General features: G+C 40.6%; 2 protein-coding genes across 7 annotated transcripts in view; one reads left to right on the forward strand and one right to left on the reverse strand.

Annotated features, from left to right (window-relative positions):
- Positions 1 to 26945, forward strand: part of LOC124057394 (coiled-coil domain-containing protein 60-like) — a 47765-nt gene extending 20820 nt beyond the window's left edge. For 2 of the 6 annotated variants that reach the window (XM_046385558.1, XM_046385557.1), the window contains exons 7-12: positions 354 to 432; positions 2827 to 2967; positions 3638 to 3784; positions 4012 to 4201; positions 5083 to 5188; positions 19392 to 26945. In XM_046385558.1, the coding sequence (XP_046241514.1) occupies positions 354 to 432; positions 2827 to 2967; positions 3638 to 3784; positions 4012 to 4201; positions 5083 to 5188; positions 19392 to 19639 (911 nt within the window). In that variant the 3' untranslated portion in view covers positions 19640 to 26945. Of the gene's footprint in view, positions 1 to 353; positions 433 to 2826; positions 2968 to 3637; positions 3785 to 4011; positions 4202 to 5082; positions 6561 to 19391 lie in introns of those variants that run through there. The other 4 variants (XM_046385554.1, XM_046385553.1, XM_046385556.1 and 1 more) reach the window with 4 other exon arrangements.
- On the reverse strand, positions 15133 to 18032 carry xbp1 (X-box binding protein 1). The gene is given in 6 exon segments (XM_046385559.1): positions 15133 to 16189; positions 16335 to 16418; positions 16421 to 16501; positions 16646 to 16762; positions 17061 to 17157; positions 17666 to 18032. Coding segments are annotated over 6 exon segments (1191 nt in total). The 5' UTR covers positions 17902 to 18032; the 3' UTR covers positions 15133 to 15613.
- Positions 26946 to 27484: the final 539 nt, after the last annotated feature.

Consider the following 27484-nt stretch of genomic DNA (forward strand, 5'->3'; position numbering starts at 1 on the left):
GTAAAGGTGTCCAAAAATGCAAAGTTTAAAGACTTTTTTTACTTTTGGGTAGTACACAGTAGGTTGCAGTGGGATTTAATAGTGTGGAATTGCATTTGAATAGCACAAAAATGCTCCCTGTGGAGGGAGAGCATTGATGAAGTGATGAGCCTCAGTAAGCAACTACATTATTTCTGAATCATAGTGTATAAACCTGACTCGGTGTCATTCCTAGCCCAGAAACGCAGCTTCCCTTAAACTTGATGTCTTCTGTTGTGTAAAATCGGAGCTAGATATGCAGCTCTAAAATAATATGCACCGACGCAAGAGACAAGGTGAAATGGAAAAAAAAGTTTTTTTCTTTCTATCTGTAGGTCTTTGCACAGTCTCAGATGTGCACCAGAAAGTCAAGAAAGAAAGCCAAGGCATGCAAACTGGCAGCTTAGCAGACAGGTAAGTCCGGCTACTAGATTCCAGTAACCCCTCCCTCTCATGACTTGAATTTTAGCAGCCTGTGAGATAAATATGGATTACAGCCCAGTTTAATTACCAACCTTCTGTCATAAATCTACCTTAGCTGCTGTTATTTCTCAGGGCTCTGCTCCCTTTATGGTTTTGGCACTTGTAATAATTGCAACTGCCATAGTGACTTTATTTTCTAGGTCAGCAGCGCACTGTAAAGTGAACAAAAGTCCATGTTGTCTTGAGCAGGGCAACATTCATGTGATCTTCGATTGATAGTGTAATGACAAGACGAGCAGGGTAAAGAAAGCTATAGTGGCAGCTCAACCTGTACTCTTCGCATGTGCTCTGCAGTGACAACCCTTTAGTTTGTGTTTCTATTTTCAGTCTCCGTCATATTCCTTCCTCGTCGGGCCTATTCACAGTTTGAAAGGCACTGATCTGAAAGGTTATGTCAGGAATTTGCTGTAAAGCCTCAGCAGAAATTGTGTTGTGAATAAGGGAACAGAAGGGCATGTTGTAAAATGTTACCAGGGGCATTTCATTGATCCTTTCTATCTTACCCTGGCTGTTAATAACAACATGATTCTGATTACATATGTCAGCTTTTCTTAGTCAGTAGATACATGGAAAAAAGTAAATATATTGGCATTACTTTGGTTTCCAGAAGGTTTTCTTCGTGGAGCTAAAAACAAATATAAACACAGAAACCAAGCATACACATATACATAAAAATCAGAGTGTGAGAGGTTGATACAGTTTCAGTTTTGTTATTTTTGATGTTGTGACACTACTGATTTTCAAAAACTTTTATTGATTTTTAAAGTTTTGTGGCTGTTACTGCTACGATTTCATTAACAGCACAATAAATCTAATTATAAAACACTGCATTCATCATAAAACATGTCATAAGAAAAAACGGCTGCATTAGAATCAGTTCACCGAAAAGCAACTAAACATGGGTCCCATTTGACAGAGGCATGTCAAGGGCTGTTTGACGTCAGCACGTATACTTACAAATGGGACTAAGCTTATTTTGGTCTTAATGTGATTTTGGGAAAAGGGTCCCAGAGTTTATTCTGTATCTGACAGAAATATCTGAGGAGACGCACTGTAGCATCCAGTCTTAGTTTTAAACGGCATGACACATCAAACCCCATTAAACCTATCCCTGTTTTAACAGTCTCTTCTGTAAACAGGTTTTACTAGTTGTAACTGTCCTTCCAGTTTGACAGCAGCTGATTCCACAGCCTTTACACCAGAAGATGGACAACCAAACTCCCAAAAGACTCTAATCTGCAACTTTTGAGCCAAACTGGCACATTTTCACGTTGGATTGACTCCAGCTTGGCTTTTATTTAAACAGTAAATATTAGCTTAAATTGCTGGTTTTCAGTTTGAAATGTGTCCCAACACGTTCACATCCATACTGGCATAACAGTGTCACAGTCACAGCCTTTTTAATATATCGTCCCGTGGTTTTAGCACAGTGTAGCAAAATGGCAATCCTCAAAACACAGACGAAGTAACCAGTCAGTTTTAGGTACACACAAAGAGTGCAATGTTCTTGACTTGGCAAGTCAAACACTTGACCTCAGTTCAGCTGTGCATGTTGCAATACAGACTGAAAGCCTAAAGAAAGAAGAAACAGTACAGGCCTGACAGATATGGTATTGATAGAACATATGCAATGTAGATTATTTCAGTTGCGCAGATATCAACTGCCACTAACACAATATAAATATATAGACAAGAAATGGCACTTGAAGAACTGAGCAGAACGCACACAAAGACACCAAAGGTAGAGCATCAAGTATCTGCTGAGCTCTGTATGTCTTGGATTTAGAAAACTAGTAACTGCAAAGAATTTGTCATTAAATAATCTGATGTTAAACTGATCTATTTATGTAAGTTTATTTAGATTTTTTCCATAAAATCTGATCCACAAAAAATGGGGGCTATGCTTTGATCAAAAAGAACTTTAATTCATACGGTGAGAGTAAGCACTTTAACCTTATTCTTTGTTGCGTTTTGTATACAATAAGCATTTTCAAGGATTCAAGGATTCAAGGAGCTTTGTTGTCATTTCACACACATAGGACATGAGTGGAACGACATTAGTTTCCCCGGTCCCGGTATAAGCCCAATTACCTAACAAAATAATTATAAATATAAACAACGCTATACAATATAAAAAACAGTAGAAGATATAAACATCAGTGTGAACAGTATATACAGTAGTGCAAATGACTGACAGAGTAGTGCAAATGACAGTAGTGCAATGGGAACATGAGTAGTTTTAGATTTTGTCAGGGATACAGTATTGCCATGACTATAAATCTACCTGTAATAACACAACAGTATGTTTCTGTTTTCTACATCCAGCTGTCATCTCAAGCACCCGTTAGACATCAGCCATCTAATCAACAGCAAAGCCACCATGCTGCGGGAGATGAAAGCTGCCTTCGACAAAAGGGTTGAGGAGATTGCTCAGAGCTATGTCGATGTTCTTGAGCTCAAAGCCAGGTATGGCAAACATCCAATCCCAACAAACTCCTCAGAATAATTCCTTTCTGGTTTACTCAGACTATCACTGAAGTGTCAGCATAATGGTTACCTGCCAGCAAATGCTGCATATCTCAAATGCATCATTGTTCTAAATCATTTGTTTTGTTTTGTTTTTTTCACCAAAAACCTTCAAGGGATGAATGGATTATCAGGCTCTTGAGTGATAAGTCTTGTCCTTGCTGAGAAGACTGACATCACCCTCATGTCTATAATGCTAAATATGAAGTTAGCTAGCAGCCTATTATCTTAGAAGGAAGACTGGAAACAGGGGAAAAGCTAACCTGGCTTTGTCCTAAGTGATGATGTTTAAATTCCTGAGTGTTTTCAGTGGAATGTATGACTGCGATTTAGGTGTTTTGTTCTAAGAGTTTAAACATGTGTTGACTGAAGTCATCTTATCATGTTTTATCGTGTTAAAGGCTCTAACCCACCTCTTTAGTTTAACACCCTTCAGAGGAGTAATGTTTGCTGTTATATTAGTCAGCGTGCTGAATACATATTTAAATATAAGTCAAATACAGCCGGTGTGCCGGTCCAGTGTAAACCATCTGCTGAGTTTAAGATAATGTGAACTCTTACAGGTTCCTCCAGTTCCTTCTCTTTCATTCAGTTTTCTTCTCCTTTACAGGGAGAGATGGAACAGCGGTGTTCAGAGGTACCGAGCCATGTTTCACATGGCCGACCCCTATGGCCTTCCTCATCATGTGACCTGCATGTCTCAGGAGACAAAAACTCCAAACAACAACAATAAATACAAGAACAGCAACAATATGTGGTATGCAGCCTGTTAAAGACATTATCTATTGTGGAATGTCAAGTCTGGCAGATGAGGGGGTCTATTGGGTGTCAAGTTGGTGTGTGAAGGCATGTGTGGAACTGCATGCACATGTGGCATATGCTAGCACTAGAACTAATGAACAGCATATTCTTATGTGTTGTTATAGCATGTTGTAATCAGTGGACCTGACACCCGCGCTGGTTTGTTCTGTGATTTTGTTCCAGGTTGTCCACTCTGCTGAGCAGCCTGCCTGAAGAGGTGTGCAGGGAGCAAGCGGTGAGCCGGGTTCTGGAGAAGCTGAGGGGTTTCGCAGAGCAGCAGACGCTCAGGGTGCGACCTCAGCTCTTCCTGAAGGTGCTGGGGGGTCTGGAGCCATGGGAACTCTGTTTGCCTGAGCTGTGTGTGGCCATCCAGGTACATGAAACAATCATACCAGATTTCACAAAGAAAGTTGCTGAAAACTGGCACACACTGAGGAAATGCTGCAACAAATGATAATTTAATGACAGTTACAACCAGCATGTGGGCAAATTTGAATGTGAATTTTCAAATTTGATATGTTCTAATAATGTGAATGATGATTGAGGTTTGATTGTGGGATTTTATTTCCCTTTTGTGATCCTCCCCAAAACCTTAAGCCAGACAGTAAACTTTCAGTCACATCCAGCAAACTATCAATTAGGGAGGACCTGCACTTCAAGGCTGACAGACTCCAGACTCTCTGAACACACCCCTGTCAGTTGGAAATGAGGGGCAATACATCCTTCCCAGACTCCAGAGCAGATAGTTGAAGGTGTAATGACAGGAAGCCGGCTGATAATCGACATCAGAGGACAGTAAAGTTTGCTCACTGATTCAGAGGGTCAATGGGGATGGTCGGTCACTACATCCCTCTCTTACACTCTGAATGGAACCAAACAGACTGCCGATGACTTGCTCTGGTTTCCATTTCTGGCTCAGCAGCAGGACATCAGAGTGGGCTGGGGATGGGGGATGTCAGGGATTGCTGTTGTATGAGAGTGTGTTTGGGGAGTATAATAAGTATGATTTGGTTTGGCTGCCAGGAGGTTTTTCTTTTACAAAGAAAGAGTTGCTCTCCTTTCATCAACAAAACAGGTTCTGTCCATGATCTTTTACATGAATGCCTATCTGATCGTTAGTTTCAGTTGTATGGTTTTGTTTTAGCCTGTATCTTACTTTTGTATTTATAAAATAACATGCTTACCGTTCCCTCTGTCTCTCTGTCTGTGTATATCTCGACCTATCCCTCCTCCACCGCTATTCTTCTCTGACAGATTGCTACAGAGCATGTGGTGCAGATGTCCAGGGAGGAGTATGATGCCTGGCTGCATTCAAGGGTCACTCTGCCCCCTCGATACCACCGTGCTCCTCAAACACCAGGTGAAAATCACTCATCAAGACCTGGAACAAGGTTACAGGCATGGACAAGTACACGCACCACACAACCAACAGCAGAGAAAATGTCTGCTTGACACAAATCATTTTGTCAAAAATAAGTAACAATTCAAAAAAGAAAACAAGCAAAAATAAAGTTAGAAGATGTAATAATTTTATCATAAAATTGAAGGTTCTGTCCTAACAAGCACATGATCACAGGTGAACAGGTAGGGAACAACACAGACATACTGGCGCACACAGTAAGGCAGAAGCAGGAAGTGGGACTGGTGCATACCTTTTAGTTCTTCACTTTATCAAGTGAATCTTTAGTCAGTGGTTACAAATAGTAACTAGTCTTCATTGATGTGAGTGTGCTGTAATTCTAACACGTACAGAGGTTTCTGTATGTAGCACTCTTCTTTCGGTTAAGGCACTACTCACGCTTCCTACTCAGTTTTTCTTTTCTTTATGTAAAAAAAAAACACACTTTATATGTTACCAAGTGCGAAATTCATTGTAAATCCCACCCCTTCCTATTTTTGTGAACAATCAAAATCTATTTTATCGAAATCTCTCCTGCTAACAGTTAGTTTGTTAGCTCATTTGTTTACTTTTGACTAACCTACACTGCTGTAATGGGCTACTGGATGCTTGAATTTCCCTCGGAATCAATAAAGTATCTATCTATCTATTTATCTTCCTAGAAAGACCTACTTGACTCAATGTTTGGACCAGCAAATGTGTTGCAAAAGCCAAAATGGTTTGGTTGAATCACTATCACACACAGTATTACGTGTCTGTAGAGAGAAGTAACACATTCATTTACATGAAAATATAACAGTCCCCTATTTGAAATACATCAGGTTTCTGCTGAGATACAAGAAACAGATGACACAAATAATCCAATATGATATTGAAGAAACAATATAATGTGTCACCACGTCATTGTGCTGTTGAGCCCAGCCAAACATTCACAGTGACCTTTAAATAAAAATTTTAAAAAAAGGGGGATGACGCTCAGCTCTGCCTGTTTTCAACATGTTGGTAAGATGAACTCACTTTTCATTGCCTTTTGGAGAAACTGAAAACAAATATTACTGAAATCATGCATTGTCACTGAATAATGTGGTAGATATTTGTAAATATGTTACGTATCAAGCATGATTAAAAGAAGCTGACCTTTTGCCAGTGTGTTGGAGCAGAGTGAAAGGGGAAAGTGTCTTGCCTGGAATAGGAGGGGTGGGAATGAGAGCGGCTTCATCAGTGAACTAGCACTCATTTCTGGAATGCCACACAGTCTGAGGGCTGAGCAAAGCCCACCCCCACACTCGGATCTTAGCCCTGGGCAGAGGGTGGTGTAGGGGTGCAGGGCGGCAGAAGACAACTGAGGTGAACAAGTATTCTTTCATATGAACCACTCTGTAAGGTTTTAGAGCCTCAGGGTGCAAAGTGGAATATACTAAACAGAATTAGCTAATATTAAATAGCTGCAAGTCAGTGGAATTAATACCAGTATACTTATGCACATAAGGGAAATATGAAATGGGTTTGAAACAGAAAAGGAGTCTTAGTTGGAAAAGTATGAGTTAGCTGGTGTAAATAGAAGCTGTGGTCAAAAAAAAAAGGCTTCTGTTCCAAAAAGTCAGATGTTTAATGAGTCATGAGGCTTATGATTACTCAAGTTAGGACCCAAAAGCTCAAGGATGTGCATTATAATCTCTCGATTTGGTTATGTGTTATGTTATAAGCCTCTAAATGGATGAAATACAGCTGATTTGTCACACATTAAAGGGAAACTCAGCCATTTTTACATATGAAACTGAGTTCACTCATCATGGTCTGATGTTGTCATGATATGATCAGATTAATCTCAGTTTTGGTTTGGACTTTTGAACATTAAGTTCAAAAGACGTGAGCATTCATCAGGCACCAGGGGTCTAATGAAAGATGCTATCAAGTTGAATTTTGGGAAGTCGAGTGCTTCTTAGGGTGTGACTCATGGGTTAAAAGCCTGCTGCCTTGGTTTTCACGGTTTTTTTCTTTGAATGAGTGTATCACAAGTCCCCCACCTTAATGGAAGTACAAACTGAATTGCTGAAGTATTATTTAGAAATTCTCTGTTACTACTTGTGGATCTTTGCTATCACGTTATCATGTGCTTCCTGCAGCAAAGGCCAACATGTGAATGATGCAAGAAACCAAAACGCGGTGGACACTGAGTCAGCTGTGTGGGAGGATTTTGTTTAAAACAAAAAAAAAAACAGCTGCTATTGCAAAGCTGGTCTGCTGGTGGCACAGTAGTGTGTGTTTCCAGATGTGCTATATGTCTGAAGCTGAGCTGCTGTGGAGTCCAGAATCTGAAGTCTGCTCACTAAATATGATTGTGTTTAGATGTCTTAAAAGTGTACATGTTTTTAAGTAGAATGAGAAGAGTCCAGGAGAAACACAATCAATCTCCTGTGGTTCTTTTACTAATCTAAAAGCAGAACTCAGTATAACAGTACCTGTGAAAATCACTATGAAGAGACAGAAAATACTGTTCAGTAAAGAGGAACTACACAAACTAAACATAAATTGGGCTGGTGAAGAAATCAAAAGGACAAAGACAACATGAGTTTAGAAATTAACTTGCATTTTAAAGGACTTTAGGTATTTGTAGGCATTGCTGTATCGTTTTTGTAAACTTTATATATATATATACATAGAACTGGAACAAGGTTAAAGTTGCCAACATTGCAAGCAGTCAGAAGTAAGAACATCTGCTGGAATCGTTTCTCTTGTACCATGACGTACCAGAAAATATGTTTATTTAAACTTTAGAGAACACACCGTTTTCTGCTTCATTCAGGCAGGATGAAGTCATGTGGGTGTCCAGATCTTAAAAGTTTGCGTTCTTTTCTGCCACATCATATCAACAGCACAACAGTAGAGCTGCCCACAGGAAAATTCAATATTTACTCTACTGCTTACCAGCAACAGGCTTCTCCATGCTTGTGTAGTTATGAAAGTGAATTTGGCTGCGTGGAAAGAAACGGAGAAGAAATGTTTGCTTAGCGGTGAAAAGTTGTGTAACCAAAAGCTGGATCTCTTAAGCATTACATAAAAAAGCTGAGCTGTAGTGAAATCAACTTTAAAGTAAGACAATTTCAGGCATATTTCACATTCAGACAACTAGATGTGATCATTTGTTCTTCATAATCTTTGTAGCTGTTTGGAAAATAGGACGTTCGTATTCTATTTTTATTAACCCACACTCTAATGTGATAGCAGGCTTCTCTAAATGTCAAATGTAAAAGCCATAATGGCTTCACGACATGTTTTTATCAGTTCTTTTATTGTGTCATCCTACTCCTGCATGTTCCCTTGGTTAGCCCTTTGTCCTACTGATAAATACCCTGCAGCTGGCTCTTTGCACATGTAGACACTCTCTTATCACTGTTCAAACAGTGAGGAGAGTCCCTACGCTGTTCTCAAAGTCAAGCACACAATAAAATTTTCTACCCAAACATTGTGTCCACAGATCCAGAGATCGGAACAAAAATTAGTTATTTATTGGATTTTCTTGTCACTGTGACAAATGTCAATAAGAACAAGATCAAAGTAACTTGCCACAGCACCACACTATCCAGGCTAAAGGCTGTCGTCACTACTGACCAAAATAGCCGTGTAGCATTAGCTTAAAGTACACACATATGACACTTTTACAGCTGAGGCCACTGAGGTAAAACACCTGCTGTGGATAAGGTGGTGAAAGTATGCCGTTCTAGTGTCGCTATTCAACGTCTGAACACGACTGTAGAGCATCTCAGCTAACTTGTGACTTTTGTACTGATCACATTGTCTTTCTTGGAACATGGAGGAAGTGTAGTAGTTTCCTGTATTTTGCATCAGTTTCCGTTTAGTGGTTGAAAAAAAAGTTCTTATCTATGTTTTTGTTTTATCTTGTTTTATGGCCAAGGCAGATGGGTTTTTTTTTCAACACCTTTTAGTTGTTGTTGTGTAAAAACCCTGTGAGTTTACTGACGGATTACAAAATTGTCACTGCAGGAGTGTTCAGTGTTACAACAGACGGTGCAAGCCGTGACAGCTAAGGGGTGTTTATTATTTACTGAGCGTAGGTGGTCCTGATGGAAACACATGGAAGACGAGATTCCAAAAAGGAATTATCGTACTAAGCTCGCTTGTGAGTGTGTGTGTGTGAGTGTGTGTGCGTGCGCATGCCTGTCTGTCTGGGCTCTGTGATCATGTTTAAGCAGACTCTGTAATTGCCGGCTGACACAGGCTCTGACGCAAGAGCCTTCAACCTCAGAGGTCTGATTTGAGCAAGCAGTGAAAGGCCATCCAAAAGTTCAGGTTAGTGATGTAGCTGCAGCTCTGATCTAAAAGCTGTTGAAGAGGAGCTATCTTAGAGAGTTAGGACCTGGGAATTTGAACCAGATTCTGCAATCTGATTCAAATTTAATAACTGAGTAAAATGCAAAGCTGTGTCAAGGTAATGAGAGCTGATGCACATCATATCAAAAGATATTCATGATGTGCATTTTAATTCCCCTTGATCTGCTGTGAATCTGTGTTGTGTGGGTTTGCTGCCTTTGAGAGAGCTTCAAAGGGAGAATCTGCCACGCTGTGAATGAGGAATCCAAGTGATTAGTGTTTTCTTCCAACAGACAGGCTGCCTCTTGCAGACCTGCCACGAGTACAGGAAGTGAAACCATGGCAATGAAGCCTTGTGTAATGTGCAATGCCAGTTCAGCTTGCAGCTTGCATTAGCTTGTGCCTATTAAATGTCTCTCCAGGAAGCCTCGCCTGGCCGTCATTTATTGTACAGTGTCACCTGAAAAGTTGCAAAAGATTTTGATCGTGTCTAATTTTTTAGATGAGAGTTAATTTGGTTTGAATAAGTATGTATAGTGGTCACTTATTAATGTTGATGCTTTCTGTGTGACTAATCATAAATTAACATGCTTTGAAGATATGATGTCTAATTTCTGAGTGCAACAGAACAAAAGTCTTGTTCGGGAACTGAGTTTTTTCACTTTGATGTGACAATTAAGATGACAAAATTTAATTATGCAGAAATGTTAGTTTCACAAACATTTCAAGTCCGCCTCCTCTCAAAAATGTATTTTGCTTATTATTTCACTTTGATGTTTGAGCCTCACTTTGCAGAAGGTCAAAACTGTGTGCTGAGTTCGACGCTTAAACGCTGTTTACGCATTCATCTGCTGAATGGGGAAAGTTTTGTCTGTGCTCACCTTGAATCTTAATTTAAGATGTGTGTGTGTGTGTGTGAGGGCAGGAATTTGTGACATCTTAACTAGTTTTGGAGCTAATTGTGTTCCAGAAGGCAACTTACACAAGCGTGATGTGGAAATTTCATGCCTCAATCCTCTAATTTTCAGTAACGGGCTCTGACTCCCGTAAGTAGCCTTACTGTGCCCTACTCTCAATGGGCTTTGGCTTAGTGCCCTGGACGTGCTTTAGGACACTTGACTGACCCTCTTTTGTTGCCACTGGTAACTGAGGATAAAGATCTCTCTCTCACGGCCCGAGACCAAGCCACCTTGACTGAGTGCAAGAGCAAAGTGTGCATCTGCGTATGAGTGGTACGTGTGCGTCATTGGCCACATACGTCTGCAGCCTTTTGTTTGCACACGTTCAAGTTCTGATGCAAACTAAGAAATGGTTGATTTGATACTGACAAGACAGAAGGTTTGGGATTGTCATGTTAGAAATGTTTTACTTCCAGTTGTTCTGTCTTGTCAATGAAAAGAACAACTCGAACATGATGTTGCAGACTGATGAAAGACTGATGACTTTTTGTCTGTGTGTTAAATGATCACAAAAGCACCAGGAAAAAAAACTGCTCACTGTTTCTCACGGCTGTAAAGAAACCGGTTGTAAAGCAGTAAACTCCAGATGAATACAAGGTGCTCTGCAAGTCAAGCATGTCAATAAGGAAAAGGAGAAGCCACTGGGCTTAAGTCAGGCACACTCGCACTGAGCCAAGGATCTAGTTAGGAAAGAAAATGTTATTATTTAGAGCATCTCAAAGTTAAAATTACAAAAATGGAAATGGAATGTCTTAAATGATTGTTTGGATCGTTCTGGAAGAACAAGCCAGGTATAACAAAAAGATAAACAGCAACACACCTTTTGAAGCAGGACGACAGGATTAACAAGTCTTTTGCTTTTGGAACATTGACAGGTGACTGAGTGTAGCAGTTTGCCTTTTAAACATGCTGGTAAATCCTCCATGTCCACAAACAGAAATGGACAGATGTTGTTTGTTGGCAATTACAGGGAAGGTGACTCACTTTTCCCCAGCTGAATCATTCATAAAGCGTCCTAAACACCAAGGCCGTCCCCCTCCCCTTCCCAGCGTATGATCAGCCACCCATTAGCTTTTTAATAAAGGAGGCCAAAGGGGGTCGTTTGAGTGATTTTCATTCCTCATTGGGGCCATGTGACTGAGCCTTTGAGGCACAGTGTCTGCTCAGAGTGTGACTCTAGCACACCCCCACCCACCAACACCATTACCCTTACCTCTCACATGAGAAAACTGTCACATGAGCCACGTTATGTCCTGGCTGCCTTGACCTCTTGTTTCTTTACACTTGACTATCTTTGTTTTTAAATCTGTGTTTAATCAGCTGGTACTTGCTTCTTTCTCTGTATCCTTGCTGTAAAGCTAAGTTAAGCCAATTAAACATTTTAAAATGTTTCTATTGTTGTGTCAGAGTAGATTAATGTTGACCATGATCACACAGATAAAACCAAGGAACGATGAAGACAATAGTCAGCATGTCCAGGTGTCAACCAGCAAATAATCACTCAAAAAATTATTATTATTAATATTTTGGGACACACTGTTGTATAATTCGGGCGGCACGGTGGTGCAGTGGTTAGCACTGTCGCCTCATAGCAAGAGGGTTCCAGGTTTGAATCCCAGTCTGGGTCCTTCTATGTGGAGTTTGCATGTTCTCCCTGTGCCTCCTTGGGTTTTCTCCGGATACTCCGGCTTCCTCCCACAATACCAAAAACATGCACATTAGGTTAATTGACTACTCTAATTTGCCCCTGGGTGTGTGTGTGAGAGTGTGTGGTTGTCTGTCTTTGTGTGTCAGCCCCGCAATTGACTGGCGACCAGTCCAGGGTGTACTCCGCCTCTTGCCGTAGTCAGCTGGTATAGGCTCCGGCCCCCCCGCGACCCTGATGGATAAGCAGTATAGAAAATGGATGGATGGATGGATGTTGTATATTTCGATCCAGACAGTGACGCACCGCGAGTTGAGTTAGCAAAGCACATCCCACAGTGAGCAGTACTTCCAGGGGTTTACCAAGTTGACTCTAATGGGTTTTCACTGCAGACTGTTTTTTATTATGCAGGCTACAGGACACACTGTGTAACCCAGCATGTAAATAAAGAAGTTACAGAAAGCATTTTTGTTCCATACATCAGACCAAACTTAACAGTTTGACGCTTAAACTATGAAATAGAATTTGTGAAATATTGCCATTGGTGCCATTTGGTGTTGGCTCATTGATTGATTGTTGGAATTGGACAGGCGATTGGGTTGTGTAAAGATGCATTTTTTTGTCACCTCTTCACAAAAAATGCGCCACTGTCTCATAACACACATCATCATCATCTTTTTCTTCTAAGAGACATGATGTATCTGCACATCTGCATGGTCATTATGAGACCTCCTCATACCCCTGCACTACCCTGCACTGAGAGTATTGACAAGCATTCCTGTACTCCACTTCTCTCCTTACCTTGAAAGTCATGAATGTGAACACAGTTAAAATTTCTGTCAGTTTAGGAGCCAAATGCAGGCAATTACAAGATACAAAGTATGATCATATGCAAAATGTCCATGGATGACATACTGAGGCCTAAACTTACTTTACTTACTACTGACTTACTTTTCTCACTCTTATGATATTTTTGAAAAATGAAAATGAATACTGAATTTCACATCTTGATTTTGTTACAGCACCCAAACAGATGTTCATATGTTCTTCAGTTTACTGCTGATGATTTGAATATCATTTCTGAACGGTGCTGAGTTTCAAAACCTTCCTTTGAGCTCCTCAAGTGGAATTCATCTTTAAAATCTTCAACAATAATGAAAATCACAAGAAATCTGGCAGGAATCTTGTGTTAGTAGGAATCGCTTTGAGTGGATTTTACCAGAAGGACCAAAACAGTAAAAGAGAGTGACTATCAGGATTTTAATATCCCCTACAGGCGCAGATATCTCTTGACTAACTCAGCTGGGCTTAACAAACCACTTGGTGGAAAAAAAAAAAAAACAACCCTAAAACTGTAAGAGTCACACACACACTGAGTAGAAACAGAACTGAGCCTGTTATCCCTAAACGAAGCCCTTCTACAGCCTGAAAACGAAAGATGCGATGTGCAGATATTTTTCAGTTTCAGCATAACAGCTGTAAGGCTCATTTAGTCTTTGCTGTGGTTTGCATAGAAGAGACAGGAAACTGTGAATTTCTCACCACACTCTTTCGGGGTAGCTGAGGCAAAGCTACGTCAAAGGCTGTTGTGGTTTCCTTCAGTCGACCACAAAATCAACACAAACTCGAATTACAACAAAATTGCTGAATTGTATTTTTTTTCCCTCTTCAACCTCTTCCAAATAACTTGCTGTGGTAAACACCTACTCAAAGACAAGAGTAGCTGCTGTGAAACGTAATGGATGACATCACTAATACAAAGCTTCGTAATCAGTGAACAGGACCTAAAGCTAACAGAGACAGGCGCCCAGGACCCGCAGAGTTAAGATTACATCGGTGGTACATCTGAAAACCTGATCTAATCAGTCCATACAACAACATGGGCTTCAGGGCCTTTTGTTCATCGGGTGGGTCATGGCAATCAGCCTCGGGAACTTAAAAGGGGCAACAGTCTCCTAACATACAGAATGATACCTCATTGTGATAAGAATAAAGGCCTGAGGGGAAAGGTGTGTTCCCCACTCAGCCTATTCTCTTCACAGCAGCCCAAAACACCAACAATACTCACACTGGCCTATTTCTGCCAGGAAGTAAAGACTGAAACCGTCTCAGGTTTGGCTCCCAGGAAACTCCCAGTTACACTAGAAATGTGTTATGTAATATAAGCGGGCCTCCTTCTCAGAAAAGCAAGGTTGAGCTGCCCCATGAGAGACAGACAATATAAACTCTGTGTCTGCATATGTATGGGAATGTTTCACAAACTGGGATAGGGGAGTTGGACAAATAACTGTGAGAAGATTGTGCTTTATACCGATGGACCTGTGAAATGAAATTTGACCATGAGATTCAGCAAGCAAGATTAAGTTATGCCCATCTAAAAGAGTTTGAGGTAAAATAAATGAAATTTGTTAAGTTTGATAAATCTGTTATATAAACCCTTGACCCCCACACACTGAACAAAGATCTCAGTAAACATTCACCAATCCAATTCACCCTTTTCACATTTGCATTGTAAAAACTGCTGCTATCTCAGGAATATCTAGTAGTGAACCGATTCCACATTGTACGATACTTCAAGCTACAGTATAGGCAAGATTCTGAGACATTTTATTTCAACAGCATTATTTAGTGTTTTAATTTTTTTTAGGATGATTTATCCATCTTAATTTCCTTTGAAAGTGGTTCATTTGTCTTTAGCGTTTCTGGATTGTGACCATTTCAAATGAATCAAAATGTACTTGCAACCATCACAGGTTATCAAGGAGGAGTTCAAAGCACTTAAGCCACCAACCCATTTTTATCGAGTGTCAAAATATATTTTTTGTGTAACATATTGTTGGCCCTTTAGTCATGCCATGACCTCAGATTTATTCTAGGACCCCTTGCATATTCCCAGCACTGAGTCATTAGTTTAGTCAATAAAATGCCCGAATTTTCCACACCTTTGCAATGACTGGAAAGAGGCAAGATGCAATGCAAAAATTTTTTAATGCAGTAATTAGACTACATGGAGAGCGGTCAACAAATTAGAAGAAAGCATTTTTACACAGACATACAGAGACTCCGAAGCAGAATAGACAAATAAATAAAATATTTAAATGATCAGCCCCCATCTTCCTTACAAATTTACAGAAATACTGAAGTCCACCCACATTACATCTTGAACGGCGAGTGAAAGATTTGTAATCAATCTTAAATTCTCTGTAGTAATTAAATGATGCCAAAATAAGCTGTCATGAACTCCATCTCCCACAAGTCAATGTAGCATCGCCAGTGGTACAGACCTGCTGTAATAAAAGGAGATTATGTGCTTAACTTTAACCTATATACGAGCGGGTTCAGTGGTGTTCTATGTTACTATGAAGCATTATGTGCTTATTTGTCATTACTGAACACTACGCATTAGCTCTTACATGTATATATTATATCTTATTGGGTTAGGGGTTGGATTCAGACACTGATAAGCTGGGGGAAGAGTTCATTAGCAAACATGTCGTCCCAGGAGCTCTTGGAGCACAGGGGTGAGGACATGTCGCTGAAAGGGGAAGGGGACCCTTCGTATCCGGAGTCGCTGTAGGTGTCTGCCAGGCAGGCTTCCTTATCCAGGCTACTGAGGGCGGGTGAGGAGGCTCCAGAGAAAAAGTCATCCAGTTGACTGTGACTGTTACAGTTGGGGATGACCACTTCCTCTGGCTCATCTTTGACACAGACCGTCTCCTCCTCGACCACCACCTCGGTAATGGGAAAGGTAGCGTCATCAATCTTCTCCTCTGCATTGCTCTCCAAGTTGCTGCACTGCCCACTGCTCACCTCCTCCACGGGCTTGGTGTAGATGTGGTCAAAGTGGATCAGTTCATTAAGGGCCTCCAGCTTAACTGATGGGGACCCCAGAGTCGCAGGTGCGGTGGCAGGTACTGCGTTCCCCCCTCCGACCAACTGCACCTGCGGCTCCTGGCACTCCTGTTCACAAGATCTGAGGAACAGCTCTGGGTCAAGGATGTCCAGAATGCCCAGTAGCAAATCAGACTAGCAACGAGGGAGAGAAAACCGGAGATTAGCCTGGTGACCCATGACCCGACTGTGGTATTATTACAAAGCTTTCTTAGGTACAGGATTTAAATTTCAAGACACGTTTTTCCATAGAAAGCAGCCATCTTTTTCAGAGACTTACCTCATTGTCTGTAGAGCCAGGACTATCTGTATCCATTGAGAAGTCTTCAGATTTAGGGACTGCTGGGCCTGCACCTGCTGCGGAGGCACACGTAGCCTGAGTGCTGCGGACTCAGAAGACCCGATCCCCAAACCTGCTTCGTTCCCACTGGACACCAGACACTGAACCTGTAGCAAAAAGAATGGTCAATCCAGTTTGCTCAAACTCAAAAGACAGACAATTACTACCTGCTGAACCAAATCTGCTTCCCCCACAATAGTGTGTGTGTGTGTGTGTGTGTGTGTGTGTGTGTGTGTGTGTTACAATCTTACCTTCTCTTTTGACTCAAGAGTGTCCAAGCAAAGTCTCTGTCTCAGTTCCTCATTTTCTGTCAACAAGCCACTTGTCTTTTCCCGAAGCAGCCTGTTTTCGATGTGAAGTTTCTGATTCTGCAGGAGGGAGAAACAGATGTTTGTACTTGAAACTTGCAACCGTTTATTGGGAAGTGAAGCATGAAGTGTTCTCGGTGGGGGGGGAAAAAATAGAAATGAAACTGCACCATAAAGGGTTAGTGGGGTGGGCTTAGTTAGTTTGTACTAAAAAAGTCATTACAACTTATTTGACATAATTACAGTTGAGCACAAGAGTAGATGACATGCTGATGAAGGCTATAAGTATGTGTAAGGTTGGATGGCAATTAAACAGTACTTTCTTGAATGAAGGGCCCTGCACAAAACTAAAAACTACCTCCAGCTCCAACTCTAGGACTTGCTGTTCCAGCTCTCCCATTTTGGCCTTTTTCCTGTCTCTAGCAGTCTGGGCAGCAACTCTGTTCTTGAGTTTCCTGGAGAAGAAATAGATGAAGGGAAAAAAAAAAACAAAACAGGAATTTAACACATTCTTTCCATGCTGCTGACTAAGCCCCCTGACATGACTTGGGTTCACAGTACTGCGCAATCACCAGCCATGTTCCTGCCACGCAAGCACATCAGGATATCAGTGTCCTGCTCTGTAACCGCAGAGCCGGGCGGGTCCAGGGCAGTCAAATCACTCAGATATCACTTTGACCAGCTGGTTTAAAGTCCGAAGTTTATACAATAAGACGTTTTCGGAATTTATTGCGGCATTTTTTTTGACACCTTAAACAATCCAATTGTAACGTTAGATGTTACAGTATTTGCCATGTTCCTCTGAGCTGACATTTAAACCTTCAATCATTTCACTATTGTTCTACAAATCGATCAGTGTACTGGGCGTGTCCCTATGGTAATCACTTGAACAATGGCCGGCTTTAAAAATAACGTTTCAGCCCCGGACATAAGAGGTGAATAATGCTATTTTGTTAAACTAACCTGCGAAGTGCTTTCTCTTCCGGACTCAAATGTGTGAGCCTCTGTCTTTTTCGTACTGGTGGCCCCACAGAGGAGTTGGAGTCTGAATCCGACGACGCCTGACCAGCGGCTGACGGCAAAACGACAGAGATGGGCCGGCTGAAGCCTGCCTGTGAGCCACTAGGCGAGCCGTTCTGTTTCCCAGATATCAGGAGCACTTTGTGGGCTCCTCCAGTCCCTGCTGCTACCACCACCATGTTGGTATATCCCACCGTCGCTGCCTGAAATCAGATATAACCGGGTATCCTTATTAAATTCAGCAGAAACCCTACGATTTCCCCGGTCGCTGGGTCTCCGGTATCTCTACTACTGTTGCTCAAGATGGGTTGCGCCTGCGATCTTTTTCTACTATCGTGGTGACAGCTGATAGGCTCTCAGCGGTTCTGACGCAATCGGTGTACGGTCTGTGATTGGTCACGCCGCTGACCTAATTTACATTTGACGTTTCTCCTGTCTTGCAAAGTAAAATTAACTCAAGTTTCTTGACAGTCTAATTTCCCGTCACTATATGGTGTCAGTTTCTGTGTTAAGTCAACAGTGGTCTTTTAGTGTTCTTATTCTGTTCTATTCTTATTAAGTCCGTCTTGCCAGTTTGAAAGTGTAAAGAATGATTTCCATCTATCCTCAAATCTCTGTTTCCAGGAGTTGCATCAGATTTTACATTGACTTACTAACAGTGTATTTACTTAAGTACTTTCACTGTTTTGATCGAGGAGCTGTGGTATAGATTTGGAGTTTCTTGGATCCACCTCTGTTCATATTTTAGATATGGATTGTGTTCACAACCTCTCTGTCCATTAAAAACAAACATCAGTCAGTACTTCCTGTTGTGTTTAAAGGTCACATTGATATCACACTGATGTTTTAGATTTCATATCAGCTGGTGTGAAGGACATAAATGCCTCCATAGAATAATAGGTCACACTTTAAGTTTTTATCAAGACAAATATGCTTTCTTTCTATCTCAGTTTTATGGTTCCAAGATGCCGTTTGTTTGTTTTTATGAGGCTTTTCGGGTACCCCACTCTTTGTCTTGACTTGTACAGTGATGTATCCTCATTCTTTTTTTCTGAAGTAACAAAGTAAACAAATGAAACAAGCTTTACCACTCTGATGGCTTTCCCTGAAATGCAGTTTCCTGCTGTGTGTTATGGAATGTTGCAGTGCAGGCAGTTTCTTGTTCATGAAATGATTTATTTTCCTCCACTGAACGAACTTTTAACATCTTTTAGAAATTATTTTCAAGAATATTACTAGAATTATGTTATTATCTTCATGCAATGGTTTGATACCACCTATAAAACGTATGTGATCTCTGCAACAAGCAACGGCTCAGAAACCATACTGTTGGTGAGCAAAACAAGTATTAAGCTGCTCAGCTCACTACATATATTGAATGGAGTGCCTTGTAGGTCAGGCTTCAGAATATAACTTACAACCGTGATAATAAGACTGCATATGAAAGGACTGTATGTAACAATTTATGCCATCACAATCAGGTGGCTTTGAGCATTTTGTTAACAAACTGCCATCCATTGTTTCAGATGAAGGTGCTCCTTCCAAGTAAACACGCCTCAGCCAGAAAGTGTTCACAGATTCACAAGTACACTCTCTTCCTGAAACTCCCATTTGTCCTCAAACAGGAATTCACATTTTTGCAGTATCTGACCACCATTATTGTTTACAGCTTGTACCCCTTCGCCCCTGAAGTCTGTCACCTCAGCAGGAGTCACTGCCTTACAACAGCTAGAGCAAACACTGGCCTGTTTGTGGAGCTTTACTGGCACTACAGAATCAACATCTGAGAAAGTAAGAGCGCTTGTTTATGATGGTGTGTGTGTGTGTGTGTGTGTGTGTCATAGTGTGGTGTCATGGTATACTGAAGAAAGAAAACGAGATTTGAATACAGGATGTCCTTTATCTCCAACAATATAGCCAATAGGTAAAAACCCCTGTGGCCAGATGAATGGAAGTTAACACTAACTTCCTACAAACATTGAAGCAAAAAGAGAAATAGGTGAATCTTTGACCTTCTGAGTGAAAATTTCCTGTTTTTAAGTTTCTTTATGTCACCGAAGAGAGAGAACAGGCGAAGAGTGTTTGGATTATATGCTGTCATGCCATAAGATGAAACACACTTAGTTATTTCTGACTTGGAAAGTCAGCTGGGGAACCCCATCATGGGTGAGACAAGCATCACATTTAGCATTAGTGAAGTGAACCTTTCAGTGCTGAAAAGTAAATAAGTATATTTACTTAAGCATGGGACAGTACAGTTTTGAGCTGCTTCTACTTTTTTTTTCATTTTCTGCTTCTCCATACTCTACGCTGCAATTCAGAGACAAATATTATGCATTTGCTATATAATATACTACATTCTGCAATGAGGAAACCAACATAGCCAGTGGGTACCCCTCAACAGTCAAACTGTGAGAAAATGTGCAGGGTAATCATTAACAGTCAAATGATTGCCTTTGTTCTGAAAATTCTTAAAATGCAAATTGTGTAAAGTCCACAGTGTTTCACACTTCGAAGTAAAATGTGCTAAGAGACTCATACCACCGCATTAACCTATGGAACAGAGTGTTGTAACCCCAAACTGAGTGCTTAGTGAAAATCCTCTTAATACATGATGTGCTTACATGGGTGTAACAGCACAATGTAAGCACAAACAACTACTGCTCACTGAATACAGCGTGAGACAAGTAGATTCAAGAAACTCTTTAACTTTTAAGGGCTTTGCTGCTGGACTGGCTTAAAAGATTCAGATTCATTTGGAGAATACTTGAGCTAGACTTTAAACTACACACACAGTGAAAAAGGTTTACCCTGGAGCTTTATGAAAGTCCTTAGTTATAAAAACAATTGTTCCAAATCAGAAACATCTTTAACAAATCACTATAAAACCCCAGTAGAATCACTCATCAGTCTTTTTACTTGTTATGCCTCTTAAAGAGGCTGGTTAGAATGACGTCTGTCTTATGCTTTAACCAGCAAATTAGATGAGTTTATAGGAGCACTCGCAAGAATTGAAATTAAGAGGCTTGAAATTAAGAATTTAATTAAGATACAATTAAAGCAAGACTGTGTAACTTTTCAAAGAATACCTCATTCTTCCTCTTACAAATTATGTGTGAATTTCAGTGACAGTAAAATGCATCCCTCCTCGCTTCAAAGTCCAGTTCCACAGCCTCACTTGGTCTGGTATGGCTACTATGTTGGCTAAACAGACTTTAGATGGGGAGTACTTTAAGGACCCCTGGATTCGTAGTAAAAGTAAAGTAGTCTCATTCATTGACATGGTTGTTGCATGGCTCACGGAAGAGGCCTTTCATCTTGGACTGGCATGAAGATCTCTTACTTAAATCACCAATGCAAAGGACAAACAACTGCATTAGAAAATAGAAAAAAAATAAATAGAAAATATATTGTACTTTAATAATAAAAAAACAGAGAGAGAGAAAAATTGAAGATGCATTTCTCTAGTCCACAGCTCGAATAACTTCAATTTCAGGGCCTCTTTTGGATAAATTCAGCATTTATGCTGCCATCTTTTGTTCCCAACAGCAACAAGGAAGCAAGGGTCTCTTCAGCTGGCAACAGTGGCAGAGGCTCATGGGTATTGTAGTATTTAGAGCCATCTACTTGAAAAAGAAAAAACTTTTCTCTTTCTTCTTAATCACTATTCTGCCTTATTCTTCCTGCTTTGAACTGACACATTGAGAGATTCCTGCATCATTTGATCTGTACTGGAAATAAGTAGAATTTGCCAAGTCAAGTTGAAGTGTTTACTCACTGTTTATTAAGAGGGATTTCGTAAAATGAGACCGGCTGATTAACATTATTTGCAGTGTCAGCATGAAATGATTGGCTACGCATCCTGGATTCAGATAATCTTCCCTGCAGGCTCTAAGAGGAACTGTGTGCACAGCTGAACCTATGTATAGTCCGCCCTGACTGCTAGACTCAGCTTAACCAGTACTTAGACATACACACACACACACACACACACTCAAATACAGATACAGACACAAATGTAGAAGTGGGGATCCTCCCTGGAGCTCAAAGTTGGAGCCTGTGATTAAGGTGGGTGGATCCTTGAAACCACAATTCAAAATGGGCCAATCCCAAAAGCATCAAAAGAACATCTCAGGGCATATAAATGGCATTTATTTCTTCCAGATGGTGACATAGCTGTGATGTAAGCTACAGCCAGGCTTTCTAGACTGAAACTACACCCTGCGGTATTCAAACTGAACGACTGAGGGCGTACTAAATATCCTGTCTTAATACACTGAGTTATACCATTTTGTCTGCATCTCTTTTGCTCTTTTCTCAGCCAAGTCACCTTTAGAAACAGAATCTTAATGGAACAAGCCTGCTTTAATTTAGGTTTCAAGCTATGCCAAACTACACATATTTATTTGATCATTTTTATATAGGTTATTTAACTTTATTGCATATAAGCCAGGAAGGCATTTATTCTCAAGGCATGAGGACAGTAATCAAGCAAACATTTTGCTTGTCAGTAAGTTTTGGGTTAGCACAACTAAATAAATAAAAACTTAATGAACATGTTACTGAGAGGGCGATGTTTACCTTGTCAAATAGCCTTCCAGTAATGACATTTGACATGGTTTAATGAAACACACCACCACAGTGACTGGCTGATATTAAATATTTCCTTGCTGACAGTTACATACAACCAGCTTATAAAGCTTAGAATCAAATGTTATTTACTTTACAAGATTCATGTATTTGGTGAGAATTTTCTGTAAATTAACCACATAAATTCAACAGAATATAGTGCAGTGTCCGACATAGAAACGATGGGACCAGTTACCATAAAAGGATTTTATCATTTTGAATTCAAAATCAGCTGATGTTTAAATGTTGTGTGGTTGCAGTCCTAACATTCTGGATTTTTTGGCTTGAAAACAGCCAAAGATTTTCATAAAATTGGCATGAAATATTGAATTCGGCAGCTTCAGTTGGTGTGAACCTCAAATGCATACATTACACTGCACTCCACAGCATTATCTCTTAATTATAACCTTGCACAAACGATATTATTGGATTATATGTCTCTGGTCCTGCACTCATGTTGTAATTAAGAACAAAATACTCATGTGTGTTTAATTTGAGGCTGTTGTCAACCTAATGTGTTTTTTCTATGTGGTAAAGGCCTGGCATGCAGGATAAACAGTAACGCCCATGTGTGCTCACTCGGGTGGGCACTGGTGTAAACTCTGGTGTTAGAGGGCTGGACAATGAGAGGCCAGTGGGGTCACACCCTGGGACAGCAGCCAGCTGCAGGGGGTGGCTCGTCGATGTGTTTTCCTGGACCTCCTACCCATCACCCATCTCTCTCCCTGCACATGATCCATTAGGGTGTTTGTTCAGCCTGGCACATTCCCACACCCTCCACCTCTGTATCCTCCTCCATCACTTTTTTCTTTATTTTTTTGTGTTATTTCTCCATTTCCAGTTTCTGCATATTACGATCTCATTTTCTCTCCTTGCTTTTCTTTCTTGTCATCATCATAACTGTTGAAATATGCATTTCTCTCTCCGGTTGTTAACTTGTCAGGTCTTCATTTGTATTGGATGATTTCCACTCGTGGGTGCGTAGGTGTGAAAGCCTTTGCAGCCCTGCAAAAGCAGCACTGTCTGCTGACTTGCTGCAGTGTCATCCTGTCTTAACTCTGAATAATGAAGCTGCAGTAACCATAGATACAACTCTATGATAGCTCTACACCATTACAATGAGTGTGTGTGCAAGCAAATGTACAGATAAGGTATCCACCATTTTGCATCTACTGCACATCTTCTGTGTAAGAGGGCAATAAAACAGACAGAAAGGTTCTTAGTAACACATAAATCTTCCTGCTCTTTGACCCAAGAAGCTTTCTTTCTTGTCTTTGATGCATCACAGAAATTTTAATTAATCCATCCATCATACAGTTTCTACACTATATGATATTTCTGCCTTTAATTGAGAAACATCATGGGAAATAAACCATTTTCCAACACATTCAGCCAAATCCATCTTTCAGTATAAATTAACCTACATCCAGCCAGTGGAACAGTGTTTGTTGTCTGTCCTCTCCGTAATTGTCTTAGGGTCGCTGCAAACACTTTGTTCACCCAGATAAGCCATGCTTTGTTAGTACGGAGAGCTGACATAGCGCTCTTTTTGTTTGACGGGTCACATTTGCTCTCACTGTACTGGCAGACAAACAACAACAACACTATTTGCCAGTGACAACACTGTCATGTTCAGATATAGAAAGGCAAGACTGGGCAACAGCCTTGTGACAACCTATTGCTGCTTGTGTGTTCACTTCACTTCAGTCTTGGTGTCGGGGTGTTCACGTATGTGGTTTGAGTGTACTGATGGAAATTCTCTGGTCTGATCTTTTAAATGTACATATAGGACTAAGCCCTGTATTATATTAAGAAAGAACATGTAGTATCAAATCATATCATATGAATTCATATAAACTAAAGTCCCAAATTTCTCCTACCACCATTATTTTCATGAATTTGTCTCAGCAGCACAGAAGAGGCACACTAAAGTGCAGAAAAAAAAGGACTCATCTCATGTGTGTATTTCACAGTAACATGCTTGATTTGGTCTTCAGTTGGACAGACTGGGTAGGCTCAAACATTATGCAACATTGATCTGATGCAACACAAAGAAAGAAGACATCTGGCCCCAAAAGATGAAACCCTTGCTAATCTTCCACTCATCTTTCTTCTTGTCACTTCCTCTTCCTTTTGTGGGAGTTAATATCAGATATATGTGGTGCATACATCCACCAACAACAGTGTTAGAAGACTTTACACACATTTTGTCATGCTGAAGTCTGCCATGTTGAAGTCGTGTGTGCTGCTGCCCCCTAGTGTTCGTAACAGCAAGTTACATCTTAAAAACAGACGTGAGACCAGTTGTGTGCTGTAATTTACTCTCTTGGTCAAGATTTTTCATAAACAACTTCTCATATCAAACTGAAATAACAGTTCTGTTTAAAATCTTGTTTTTTTATGTTTCTATTCACAAATAAATAAATCTACAAAAAAAGTGAAGAATTGTTTGAATTTGCAAACAAATGTTTAACCAAGCTATTAATATCACCTTCAACCAAGATTGCATCAGCAGTGTGTTCACATCAGGGTCTTCAAATTCTTATACCGACTCGGTGCAGATTTTTGATAATTTGGCTATAAAGGAAACATTTTGTGCTCTGGAGCATATATATACAGTCTCATTGTTGTTGACAAAAATATCTCAGCTCAAATGGTTTTCAGACAAGCTGGGGAGAAAGATCGTGTAATATCAATGAAAGCTCCAGAGCAGCTTTCGGTCATCTATTGCTGTTTATGGACATGAGAATATTAACAAGTCTTTGTCTTGCAGTAGTTTGGAGTTCTGGATAACATCTTGGTCAAAAATAAGAAAAAATAATCAGCTGGTGCTTCATAAAAGATCTAATTCTCAGGGGAAATTGAATTTGTGTCTACAGGAGTCCCTTTGATGTCTCCTTAAACTGGATCCTGCACTGTTGTGAGTGTATGTGTGTGAGTCTTTAAGCATGTGTGTGCAACCATTACCACAAAATCAGCAGAAAACAAAATAAGTCTCTCAGACATCAAAGAGACCCAGGAGAGAAGATGATCTGTTTTCAGTCATGGTGAACCACATTTCACATTTTCCCCCAATCAGTACTCCAGTCATCCCTCAGTCCAACCCCCCATCCTTGCATCCCTGCTGCCCTCCAACCACTGGGTGGCACATGTGGCAGAGTGTTGTACTGTGTCAGCATGTCCTCTCACGCAAACCAAAGATCCCCCTTCTTTGAGACCAGTATATGTGATGTGCAGATCAGCTTTTCATTTGGGGATTTACATGTTTGGGATTTGGTGCTCGCAGCGCTGACGCATTGTTTCCCTCCTCACAGCGGTGATCTGTGCCTGGAGTAAAATGCAATTGAATGGGAGGCTTGGGAATATGTTAAACCACCAGAGAGAATGATTGGGAGATAGTGGGGCAGAAGGGTGGAAAGAGATGGAGACAAGGCCATGGAGGAAAGTATCTGAAGGACTGAAAGGACAATTAGTGAGTGGGAAAGAGGGAGAGAAAAGTTGGTATCTGAAATTGGTAGCACTGCCTATAAGTCTAGGTCTATACATTTCTTCTCACTTGTGTTGAGAAACAGTTTTTTGTTTCAGCAGTTTCAGCATCTGTTGCTCAGTCCTGCTCACTTACTTTTACATTGTTCTCCTCATTTCTTACATAATCCCATAATACATCCAACAACAGTCAAACTCAGAGAAACCCATAGTTTCATTCAAGTTAATGATGCGTTTCATTTGGTTGCCTGTCGCTATAACTTCTGAAAGAGAGTCAGAGAATGAGGAAGTAAGTAAGGATTTAACTAAGCACACCCTGAAAAAAACTTTGTCGTCAGATAGCTCTTCATCAACAACGTATTGTTTCACAATAGAGACAACAATGCGAGATACTCCACGCTTAAAAAGTTGTTATGGCTAACAGGTCAGCCAGAATAATGTAGCTGATATGTAGCACCATCTCCACTACTTTGGAGATGCGTTTTGGGCCACAGATGGAAGAAGTTACCAGCACATACACGCACACACACACACACACACACTGTCCTGAGGGGCTGTAATCTATCTCCTGTTTCCAGTCTTGTTTCCTCATCCACTTTCCCATCATGTCGCTAAAAGGCAAACCTTACTCACTCTTTTATTCTTTGATCATTGATGGAGATATCAGCCACTGTCTTCATTTTTCTCTTTATGATTCAATCCACTTTTTTTCAGAATAAAGATGACCTACATATTGTTTCTACCATCTTCATGAGTTTTCACCACTGTTAAGGGTAGGAAATTTTATTTTTCACTACAGGAATTTGGTGTGTGTGTGTGTATGTATGTGTGTGTGTGTGAACACAGATTCCATCCATCCATCCATCCAGTCCTTTGAGAACATGTTCACGCCTGTGTGAGTGTATCAACATCATATCCCCCCTATCCTCCTCACTTCTCAGAGCAGATTATGAGCGTTGGAGTTGACTGAAGTGACTTTGAATTCTACAAAGCCCCTAACCCCTGGGAACATACCTGTTCTTGCAAGCCTCAAACGTACAGGTGCCTCATTTCAAAAGACTCCTGCCCTCCTCTCTTTCCCTCACTCACCCCTGTTCCTCTCTCATTTTCTCCCCCCCCCCCCCCCCCCCCCCACAACTGCAACTTTACCCCTCGGCTGAACTAGAGGCCTATTGAAATACTTTCTTCTGGTCTGGTCTGCACTTCAAAGTCGACTTTCACCCTCGAGCCAAATCCGAGGGGGCGGTCCGACCAGTGAAGGGCCCATCCCCTAAATAGTTAGTGCTTCAAAGAATGTGGCGTTTAGTTAAAAGCAAGTCGTTGATGCTATCATTTGTCCACTGCAAAATTGATACTGTAATTATAATTGTCTGACCAAAGCTCTAGTCAGACAAAATGACTTTTATTAAATTCTGCTTAACTGAAGAAATGCGAAATAACAAGTAAAATACACATGTATGCGTTTTCTGTATGATATATTCATATTGTTTGGCCTGATTATCACAGGCAGGTCTTTTTCATCATAGTGATACAAATGATGGCCAAATTTTGCTATGGATCCTGTTACATGAAGGTGTGTAAGATGTTTTGGAATGTTTGAACAAACATCTCTCTGTGAACTTTACACTGGGAAATAAGATAAATTTA

Source organism: Scatophagus argus, chromosome 4 (assembly GCF_020382885.2).
Source record: "Scatophagus argus isolate fScaArg1 chromosome 4, fScaArg1.pri, whole genome shotgun sequence".
Lineage (NCBI taxonomy): Eukaryota > Metazoa > Chordata > Actinopteri > Scatophagidae > Scatophagus > Scatophagus argus.